We start from the raw sequence: 12,172 nt of genomic DNA, 5'->3' as shown, positions 1-12,172 counted from the left end.
TGTTGTGTCTAAAATCCCTATGGAAATTTGCATTGTGAAAACCCCCACTTTTTCCAGGTCCCCACATGAAAAATCACCCCAAAACTTTCAACACAGCAGCTGAACCGACTGTCATACTCATTATTAAAAATTTGTGACGATTCATCAAATGGCACTAAAGTTATTGGCAACACAAAAACGCTTTCTATGGAAACTAGGTCCTACCTATAACTACCCACTGGCAACCGCCAATAGGTTTTATATATATAGGAGCACACTGCCTCACATCCCAGCATAGTTCATCCCTTTACAATGCAGTACACAATCATGCTTACTTCAATATTAGCTGGAGATTTTCACCAACGTTGGTGCAGACATTGGTGTATATCTCTAGACACCTGTTTCTGGGTTGAGCCTATCATTAGTAGAGAGCAGCAGTATTAGAGAGCAAAGAATCATCTGCGGTTGCTGGAAATGCTGCCAAGTTTCTCTCAGGTCACAGTATCACTCACAGGCACACAGGTGTATCTCCAAAGCTGAGGTTCCGTGAATTCTGAACCTGGGTCATAAAGGTCGTGGTTCTGTTACGAATTTGGTAACAGCGAACTGTAAACAGTGAGCTCAGCAAGTATGAGTGTTTTCGTCATGTTACACCGATGGATTCACTGTGTATTTGAAGATTTCGTTCTGAACCCTTGGGTTCCATTTTGTGCATGGCAGCCATTTTGTGGTTGCCTTCACATAGGCCGATGACTTTAGCTGACTTTTGGATGACCTGAGTGAACTGACCCTGTTGCCTGAAGCTGACCTTGTTAGACCAGTTCCTTGCCCCGTAGCTGATCAAGATTAAGGATCAGAGCACAGGAAATTGTAAAGTTTGGTATGCACATACACACCCCTTATCCTACTTCTCATCTGTTTCTGTTCCTCCTTTTATGGCTTGTTTACGATATGGGTTGTGGTCTTTTATTATGGGTTTGTCCGGCTTGTGTAAGAAGGAATGTTGGGCTTTTTGCATGCTTGCAAAAGCTAGGACTGCCCCTTTCTTTTATGCTGAGTTTTGTAACCCTAAGCATATAAAAGGCCTCTGTTCTCTGTATTCCTCAGACTGCCTCATTCAATTGCTAAGGCAGCTGGGTGACGTAGCTTCACTTATTGAAAGTTTAATAAAGATGTCTTTTCATATTTCAGCTTCTGTGCCAAGTTCTTTATTGATATTAGTAAGACCCCTGAGAATGAAGATTTTTCCATTTATGATGGAATGGTTCTGTCATGAGCCCAAGTGCAAGTGTGCTCATTACAGAATCATTTGGGCAGTAGCCCCAAACCTGCCACCCGGGGGGGTGGCAGAAAGCACCCTAGATGCCAGGAATTCTTTTTTTATCGGCCTTTGGTGGGGGCTGCCCAGAATTCGCATGCCAATGATACCCCCCCACCCTTCAAAGAAGGCAAAAGACTTTATGCCCTCCCGGAGGCAGATCGGGTAATAGTCCCGGCTCTACCTGCCAGGGAGGGGCAGAAAGACAATTAGGCACCAGGGCTTTTTTTTTTATATACGTAGGGGTGTGGGCTGCCCAGAATGGGCATGCCAGTGCCCCACCACAAAAAAATCCTACAGTTTTTCTGTCCCCTCCTGGGAGGCAGATGGGAAAATAGCCCCTTATCTGGACCCCGGGGGGAAGAAAGCCCCCTAGGCACCAGGGATTTTTAAGTTGCCCTTCCAAAAAATGCCACAATCTTTCTGCCACCCCCTAGGAGGCAGATGGGGACAGTAATATGGATGGGTGGAATTTTATGGATCCATGCAGATTCCAGAACTTTCCACGACAGAAATGTGAGGAAAATGTGTATTTTGTTTGACAAAGTTTGAGGTATGCAAGGGATTCTGGGTAACAGAACTTGGTGCGAGCTAGACAAGTGACCCCATACTAGATTCCCCTGGGTTTCTAGTTTCAAAAAATGTATAGGTTTTCTAGGTTTCCCTAGGTACCGACAGAGCTAGGGTTCGAAACCTACAGCTAGGCACTTTGCAAAAAAAATGTCAGTTTTCACTGTAAAAATGTGGTGTGTCCACGTTGCGTTTTGGGCCGTTTCCTGTCGTGGACACTAGGCCTACCCACACAAGTGAGGTACCATTTTAATCGGAAGACTTTGGGTGATGTGGGGTGGGTGGAATTTTTTGGATTCATGCAGATTCCAGAACTTTCCATCACAGAAATGTGAGGATTACTTTCTTTTACAAAGTATGAGGTTTGCAAGTGATTCTGGGTAACAGAACCTGGTGAGAGCCACTCAAGTCAGCCCATCCTAGATTTATCTTGGTGTCTAGTCCTAAAACATGTATAGGTTTGCTAGGTTTCCCTAGGTGCCGGCAGAGCTAGGGTACAAAATCTACAGCTAGGCACGTTGCAAAAAAAGTGTCAGTTTTCACTTTAAAAATGTGGAGTGTCCACGTTGTGTTTTGGGCCGTTTCCTGTCATGGGCACTAGGTCTACCCACACAAGTGAGGTACCATTTTTATCGGGAGACTTAGGGAAATACAGAATTGTAGAGCAACTGTTATAAACTATTGACTTTCGATGCATTTCTGCCTTCCAAATGCAAGACAATGTGTAAAAAAGAAGTCACTTTGAAAAGAGTCTTATAATTCACATGCTAGTGTGGGTACCCACAATTTCGGGGATGTGCAAATAGCTACTTTTTATAAACTCTATATTTTGTTGCCCATTTCAGAAATATGTAGGTGTCTTTCATACCTGTTTATATTTTCCTAAATTATTTGCTACATACTCGGTACACAATAAAAAACCACTGCAAGACACTGCTCTGTTATTGGTTCTGGGTTTGTCGGGTTCTTGGTGAACCTACAAGTCCTATATATCCCCACAACCAGACGGGTCCAGCAGATGTAACAGTATATTGTATCATACTTAGAAGAAGTTACAGGTGAAAACGTTGGCACAAATGGGTGTTTTTTTTTACTAATTTTCACTTTTTCCCATTTTCAACTGTTAGTTTCTATAACAAATCCTTAAAGGATCTACACAACTGACCCATTGCTGAATTCAGAATTCTGCCTACTTTTCTGAAATGTATAGCTTTCCAGGATACATTATTGCTTTCATACCCGTTTCTACCATTAACTGGAAGGAGGTTGATAGCCCAAAAATTCGCACAAATTGGCTAGTAAAATGCCAAAGCTGTGTAAAAAATGTTGGTTTCCCAATAAAAATATATCAGTCCCTGAAAGCTGTGAAGATGGCGATTCAGCACCACAAACACTTTGACATTTGCAGGGAAAAAACCAGACGCTTTCATCTGCAGCACTTTTCCCCCCCCCAAAAAAATGTTGTATTTTGGCTTATTTCTGGGTACCCTCCAGGGGAATCAACAAACCCTGTGTACCTTTAAAATCCCCATGATGTTGGAAGAAAAGGATGCAAATGTGGCATGGATACCTTATGTGGTCAAAAAGTTACAGGGGCCTAAGCGCGAACTACCCCAAACAGCCAAAAAAAGGTTTAGCACAGGGGGAGGAAGGCCTAGCAGCGAAAGGGTTAAAATGAATTCAAACTTTTTTTCATTTGATTTTGACCACAAAGCTTTATATTTTCAGTGTTGAAGATAACCATAACTGGTAAGTATTCATAGACATTAGGTGTGCTTCATGTGACCTAACCTTAATGTTCTCTGATACAAGTTTGGAGTTATTCTTTGTGAATCGAGCAACAAATCTCGAACTAATTATAATGAATTTGAGGATCAGAATATGTGTTTTATCAAATGTCTGGGCACTTTATACCCATCTGGCATTCATCTTTATGTTAAATGAATGTATACATAATTGATTATTTAATTAATTAAATATCAAGTTGTCTTTGCAAACCCTGTCACAAATGGTTGCAGTGTGCTAAGAATTGCTGAGTGCTGTACCTTCGCTTTTCGTTGTACATGTCTGTGATGATGAAAGAACATGTTAACTATTAACTTGTACACTTTAAAAATTCGTAAGGTTCAACAAGTACATACAGGAGACGCCAACATGACTAAACAAGGGGAAATGCTTGATTTACCTTTTAGGTATGATTAACATTCAGTAGCTTTGCTCCTTTACCTTATTCTTACAGCGCATCTATAAGGGCTTGGAAAACTCAGCTCCTTTGCTTATCGTGGAAGGGTCAGGCGGCACAGCAGACATTCTAGCAGCCCTGATGTATGAATCGCACCTCGCTCTCCCAGACGTCGTTGAAAAACAGTTGAAGGAAAAGTTCCCAAAGGAAAGCTTTTTCTGGGACGACATTCTCAGGTGGACTGCAATAGTAAGATATTTCTGGGATTGTATTGATTACAAGCTGGTCCAGCCAAATGTTCTGCTGATTTTAATTTGCCATTTTTCTTTGGTACCCTGATCTGTAAATTCCACATTCATAATTAAATATATATATATTTTTGCATTTGCCTACAGACGCAAATAGCAGAACTAAATACTATCAATTGACAAATACATTTCTCCCTTGAAGTCAGTAGTTCAAATCAAAGTTTTAAAACATTCAAATGTGAACCAATTTTTCAGTGACTTTAAATTTTATTAAACTGCACTAGGAGCAAATTTACGAAACAGAGGTATATCCGCCCTCATTGCGAGTGCTCTGTATAATTCTAATATGTGTGGTAACTTCTGGTACCACACATATTGGAATTATGAGTTGTGAGCATTCGATCACACCATTTATAAGCACAGGACGGTGGTAGTGGAATATGAAATCATAACTCCTATTAGAACACAATTTAATGGGTGAGTCACTGCTGTAGGAAAGTAGCATAGTTGGTGCTATATCTCAATATCAGTACACCCTACTACCAACGGTGTGAATGATACTGGATCAAAGACACAGTAAAGTTACTCAAAAGATACCACAGCAATGATATTGCAGTCCGATGAGCAGTCTATTAATCCATTAGGTAACGATTCCAGTAAATTCAATCCAATTCGGTTTATTGTCTACAAAATACAGTCTTCAACAGCATCAGATAAGTGACCTCATGATGCACAGCCAACACGAGTTTTGTCACACAACTGACTTCTTCAAAGGTGTCAAGATTTACAATGCAAAAACAAGAAATCAAAATATTTTTTACAAATTCTATGTCATAGCACATATGCCAATGGCAGGAACAGATAAATGCTTCAAAGTACAGCAACTCGACTAGTAAGGAGATGAATATATCCCGATCCCCGTAAGTAAGAGTATACAAAGGGTGATCACCCAATATGTCACTGTGACAGATCAAATGTGAAACAGGGGAGAAGAAGAAAGAGAAGATTACATGAATTACATGTTCCTGGTAAAAAAGGGCAACCAGTCATCTAGGCGGCGAAGTCAATGGCCAAATGTCTCTAAAGATAGTCAATGTATAGAGCAGTAAATACCAGGTGCAATAAAATCTGCATCCTTGAGACGAATTGCTGCTGATCAAAGACAAGTATACCTGCTGAGGGAAATTTCCTTGAAAACACATAAACATTTGGATTTTGGTGCAGTAGGCACCATAAACAACCTGATATAGGCCAGTTTGTAGGGGAAAACATGTAATAGATGACAATTATCATATCTTAAAAAAATTCTACCACCAGAGCAATGACACTAGATGCTAAATTACCTCGGCAAATATATAAAATGCTCCCTGCAAAGGATTGCCCTGATCTGATCTCAGCAATTCGCCAAAAGAAGCAGTGAGATAGAAAAGGAAGTGAAACTGGGGAAGGATAGACCAATAGGAAATGTTTTATAATAGGTGACAGAGCACCCACGTTGCATGATGGCACTAGAATCAGATACAACACATCTTAGAGAAGTAGGCAAATCTCTTAATAATGACCCAAAGAAGTGAATAGTAAGAGTAGTGCAGCTCTGTGAGGATGTAGAACACCACAACTTAATTTGAAAGCAGCCGGGTACCTTTGAGGAGATATTTACAAGCTGAATGAAGTGCTTGGACATGGGAAATGTATGTGTGCGGACAGATGTTATTCCCTCTTCTCCAAAACAAAAGGTATGCTGCTTTAGACATGATTTGTGTCATCTATGCTTGTATTTAAACTGACAGAACACCACCATGATCTATTGTTATTTGTTAAATGAATGGAACTTCCACTCACAAATACATTTTTCTTGCTACACCATCAATCTGCAAGAAACATAAATGGAGCTGAAACCCTTATCTGTGTGGGGACCAACACCTTTTGTATGTTGTCCTTTTCACATATTATCTCACTATAGCTAACAACCAGCCTTTAAAGTGAATAACTTTACAGAAATGAAGTAGATTCCATCCGAAACATTCCACTAGAGCGCTATGCATCAGAGCCCCTTCTTTGGACTTAGACTTGGTCTTAACCAGAATACAACTCGAAAGGAGATGCAAATAACGTTGATTCAAAGGCTTACCTGCCAAAAATGCCCATCTATACTGTGCTGTAATCTATCCAGTTTGCATCTGGTGCCTATATAATAGCAGAGTCCTAGGTAGAATAGAACAGTTCACATTATCTCTAACAACATCACATCATTTAACTACCTGGAAATCAATGATGGCTTTAAAAACCTGATGCCAAATAAAAAAAAATGAATCTGAGTTCAAATTGAATGATCTATTTAGTAGGTGTTATCAAGGGATGTACGTTGTTACAACGCATGCTTTTACCACGCATGCTGTAACAACGCAAATTTTAAAACGCATTCCATTATAACGCATTACACTGGGGGGTGCTGGATAGTGAATAGTTTAATTTACTATTCCAACACCATTCCCCGTGGACACTAGGGAAGGTGTTGGAAGGTGTTGGATAGTAAATTAAAACTATTCCCTATCCTAGAACGCCCCCCAGTGTAATGCGTTGTAATGGTTTTTGTTTTAAAGTCTGCGTTGTAATAGCACTGCGTGCTAAAAGTTGCGTTATAAAGGTTGTTCCCCGTTATCAAGTATACATTGTCAAAAAGATTGTTCCTGGTGCTTCTACCAGACGTCAAACTTGCTCTGAATCAACAAAAAAATGCCTTTGTGTCTTTTGAAACTCTAAATGAATTCTCTAAATACTTAGAAAAGTGGAACTGAATTCCATATTAAGATAGCTACAGCACAAAATCTTCAGCATCCACACATGACATGCTGGGGTTGTTGTCCCTTGTGGGTTGGAAATTTGAAATTTCTCTAGGTACATTACTACTTGGTATACTGGTTGAACGTGTTAAACTGTCCAATGTGAAGTACATATATTTTTATCAAAATTCCATATAAAAAGAATGACAGCCTCAGATTCTATGTGTACATTTTATCATCTTCATTCCAAGCAAGTTTTTTCAGCGATAGACAAAAAAAAAGACAATGAGCACAAAAGTCATACCGGTATCAAAACTGAACATATCAGTAGAGGTCATTTTGACCCTAGCCACATTAAAAAGTTTGAAAGACAGCACATCTGTTGGAATAGAACTACAGGGCCAACTACTATTCGATTAATCATAGATAACAAATGTGAGTTCAGGACTTAGTGGGAAAAGGAACAAATCACAGTACTGCCCTATTCTTCGACTAGTTAACAAAATAAACATCTACCTTCAACTGGTGCTAAGAGATCTGAGAAAAATGAAAAGAACACATACATTTGGCAAAAGAGGGTAAAGAAAATATTGCTTTGAAAGTGCTACAAGATGACAAAGTCATAGAAATACAAACATCTGCCAAAGGAAGTAACATTGTCCTTATGGAAAAATTGGACTGTATATCAGAGGCACAAAGGCAATTACTAGACACAAAATATTATCAAAAATGAACAGTGAACCCAGTGAAGGAAATTATGAAAAAACGTGAAACAAAACTGATGAAACGGGAAGACTTAGATCCAATAGACAATGAATAACACTATTTCCTAACTGTAAATCAACCTATGAAGCCCACCGTGTGATTCATGCCAAAAGTACATAAATATATTCCTAAACCACCAGCAAAACCGAATGTTTCAGCCAAAGGATCAAAATTTGAACTAAAGTCTTCTTATGTTGACCATATTTTAGCTCCATTAGACCTAAGCTGATGTTTGTGACACTCAGGGAATCTCCACAAACACCTCCCAAAATATTCCAGGGAATCAAAGTTCAAACTGATAACACTAGACATAGTTCCATGGTATGCCAGCATAGGGCATCAGAATAAAAGCATAGAAATATTTTTGGGATAAGAAAATCCTCCATTTTTGTCAACATAACAATAAGCTAATGGAATTGATAGAAATGTGTCAATACAATTACGTCCGCTTAGTCAACAGGAAAATATTCAGACAAAAACATAGAAGAGCACTGAGATTTTCATTGTCACCCAGCTATGCTAACCTAATGATGTGGGAGTGAGAAAAAGAAATGGCATGTGCTGAAGAATATCAAAGCCATCAGCAAAGTGGTTTTGCGGTTGCATTTCACTAGTAAACTACATGGTTGAAGTGGTGACAGACAGTCGGATCTCATTTTGAGATCTCTGGGATATACGGACCCTCCATGTTTCTAGGTATCTATTAATCTTTTTACATTACTAACACCAAATCTATTGTCGGTCCCCCCCTGGCTCCTAGGGGATTACCACTTCCCCGTGGCCATAATACATTTGTAGTGGGGGGGGGGGGCTTCAGGTACCCCCATGGGTCCCTGGGACCACCATTGCCCTGGGGCCAAGTTCATTTTAAAAAAATGTTAGGGGGCCACGTGGCCCCCCTCCCTGGCCGTTCTCAACCCAGGGATTGACACCTCCTGGTGGTGGCCCCTACAAGAATAAAGGAGGGAGGACACGTACCCCCTCTCCTGGAGCCATTGATGGCCTTAGGGACTGTCACTCCCTAAAGCCGGCACCTGCTATGTCTAGGCGTGGGCGGAAAATCCGTTCCGCTCGCGGATTTTGCGGATTTTCGGGAAATCCGCAATCCGCGAGATTTGCGAATTTCCCGCAAAATCCGCAAATCCGCGAGCAGCGGATTTTGCTCGCACTGCTCGCACTGTTCGCGTGAGTTCGCGCACCGCGAATAAGTGCAAAATTGCAGAAATACGATCTTAGCAAAACTGAAAGTAACTACTTACCAGGTTCAAAAGTTCAGGCTCATCATTAGTAGCCATTTCCTGGAGTGCTTCCTGAGGGGCCCCTCCAGAGTTCAGTTGCCAGTTGAAACTATTATGTGACCCTGCTCTGAACCTCAGAATAGTTACACATATGCCACAAAGGTCCTGAATTACAGCTAAGGGAGACAAGCAGGAGCCAGGCTGGAAGTTAAAATCCATTAATCAGCCCCTAATTCATTATTGTCAGTTGGGGCAGGGCAGGTGTTGTAACTAATTTTGCAACAATGAAAGCACTTAGCAAGTGCAAAAGATCACTAATCAGGGCGCACTAAGGAAGCAGGTGCCAGCTAAAAAAATATTCTGTGACACATGAATCAGCCCCAAATTAATTCAGGTCACTTGAGGCAGGGAAGGTGTGCTTTGCTTTGCCGAAAATAATGTACACTGGACAACCAGAGGGTGTGGTGATGAAACAGAGGGTGGCATGGGTGGGCCAGAGGGTGGCATGAGTAGTCAGAGAGTGGCAGTGGTGACAGAGAGTGGCAGTGATGAAGAAGAGTGTCCCAAAACAGGCTGGACACGTAGAAACAACAAGTTCGCGAAACTTGCGACCCGACAGGTAAGTTCGCAATTTGCGAAAGTGTACAAAACCCTCGCGAACTGGCAGAAACACGGGCGAACACAAAAAAAAAAAAAATCCGCAAATTCGCGGGAATTCGCGGATTTTGCGGATTGCGAATCCGCAAATCCGCAAAATTCGCGAACGCGAGATCCGCAAAATTCGCTCATGCTTAGCTATGTCCCGGGTAACCCTGGGCGGAGTTCAATGACCAAAAAACTTTTGCACGCTAAGCGGAGGTCCTCAAGCAGTGGAGTGTACTTTGGCATTCGCGTTCAGAGCTGGGTGCTTGTTCTGCGCTGGAAAAGCAACGTGAATGGCACCATGCGTATTCCAAGAGGTCGCTGCTTCTTTTCGGCTGCTTGATTAGATTTTCTACTTGAGCAGCAACTTTAACAACGCAAACAGATTGTTTCTCAATGGCAGTGGGCACAACCACCCCCAACCGCCCGCATTGAGAAATCCAACCGCCAGCGTTGAGAAATCTTGCCGGGAGGTGGATTTTTCGCACTCGTGCTCGCCAAATTGACATTGAGGAGCACAAGAGAGGAAAAATCTTAGCGGGAGGTGGAATTTCGTAGCTCGCACTCGCAAACTTGACATTGGGGTACGCAAGCAGGGAAAAAAACTCGGCTATGCAGAGTGGAGTTTTTTGGAGCTATTTGTGCTCCACGGAGCACGGAGTGTGGAAAACCCTTCAAACTTCGTGAGCTGAGCGGAGTTCACCGCCAGGGCTTCAGTCCCAGGGTGCTCACCTCAAGGAAATAGCTGTTTGCTGTGGCTTGGCAGGAGCTTTATGGCTCCCCCCAAGTCACAGCAAATGCTCTACTATTGCTTTCAGGCAGAGGGAGATGCATATTCAGCAGCTCCCTATGTCTAAAAACAATGGTGGCTCCTGCAAGAGGTGGGGAGCTGGTAGCAACTCTGGAGGCCTTCAGGCTCCCCCCCCCTGCCCCTCCCCCATTCCAAAAAAGCCTGGCTCAGGAGGAATGGGTACCCGATGCCGAAATCGCCAGAGGGAAGGTGGACCATATGGCCCCCCCTTCCCTAATAAAGCATATTTCTTTTGAAAAAGGCCGACGTGGGAGAAGTCGAGGGACGTACTTACCAATTTCTCCACCACTCTGTAAATGTGCCTCCTAGTGCAGAACTGGTTGGGGGATGATGTCCTTTTGGCTGCTGAAGGCCCTTTGGGGCCAACAACACCACCTGTTACCTCCGGTAAGTCTCATACAGCTGGATTGCTGAACGGTCATTGGAGGACATGCCCCCTTTCTCCACCACTCTAAAAACACACCTCCAGGCATACTACTGGTTGGGGAATGAAGTCCCCTTGGATGCTGGTGATTCTTGGAGGCCAAGAACCCCTCCTGTTACCTCCAGTAAGTCCCACACAGTGGGATTGCTGATAGCTGGTCAGTGGCCCACCCCCTTTCTTCAACATGCTGCAAATGTGACTTTTAGAAAAAAAACATAGAAATTCACTAAAAGATCAAAGGTTACAGGAGCATTATAGTTAGGAAATAGAATTAAAAAACCTTAAAATTTCACTAAAAACAACATTATAGTTAGGATGAGGTTTCACTCGTACAAAACCAGTGAAATTCAGCATTTAGAGTTACCTGAGCTAACTATAACTTAGGTCACTACAATGCATTGCTTATGCCCTCACATATTACATCATTCTTGACATGATCAGTGACATCACTGGTGACATTCGATGACATCTAAAATGACATATATGATGACATCATCCACAGACCCACTCATATACCCACTCACAACGCCATACAGCCTCTCTTACCTTCACTCAGTCCCCCAGCCACCCAGTCACAGAACCAATCAAAACTGCTCATACATCTACTTACTCATCCATAGAGCCACTCACACACCCGCTCACTCACTCACACAGCCACTCACACAACTATTTACTTACCTATACAGCCACTCTATAACTAGTCACTCACCCACACAGCCATGCACTGAACCCATACACACAGACTTATTCACCTATAAAGCCACTCAAAAAACCCACTCACACATCCATACATCCTCTTAACACAGCCATCCTCTTACCCATACAGGCACTTATACACTCACTCACACCACCATTTACATACCCATTTACACATCCATACAAGCACTCCCATCTGCTCAATCTCCCATAGAGTCATTCATACAGACACTCCCTCTCCAATGCAACCATTCACACTCCAACTCACTTAACCAAACACACATTCAAACAGCCACTAACGCACGCTTACAGCCACTTATACACCAAGTCACTCACTCATACAACCATTCAGACACTCACTCACCCATATATTAACTCACACAGCCATGCACTCACACAGTCGCTGACACACCCAATCACTCTCCAACCTAATCACTCACACACCCACTCTGTTTTAAGTATACTAATCTAACTTTTGTGGTAGGTTAGTACATATGTTTAGAACCCATAAACTCT

General features: G+C 42.1%; 1 protein-coding gene across 1 annotated transcript in view; it reads left to right on the top strand.

Annotated features, from left to right (window-relative positions):
- TRPM5 (transient receptor potential cation channel subfamily M member 5) overlaps nucleotides 1-12,172 on the top strand; it is a 545,198-nt gene that overhangs the window by 98,756 nt on the left and 434,270 nt on the right. Inside the window, exon 6 of the mRNA XM_086956260.1 lies at nucleotides 4,107-4,298. Within this exon, the coding sequence (XP_086812386.1) occupies nucleotides 4,107-4,298 (192 nt within the window). The remainder of the gene's footprint in view (nucleotides 1-4,106; nucleotides 4,299-12,172) is intronic.

Source organism: Lissotriton vulgaris, chromosome 2_1 (genome assembly GCF_964263255.1).
Source record: "Lissotriton vulgaris chromosome 2_1, aLisVul1.2, whole genome shotgun sequence".
In the NCBI taxonomy this organism is placed as follows: domain Eukaryota; kingdom Metazoa; phylum Chordata; class Amphibia; order Caudata; family Salamandridae; genus Lissotriton; species Lissotriton vulgaris.
This window is presented reverse-complemented; position numbering and strand designations above follow the sequence as displayed.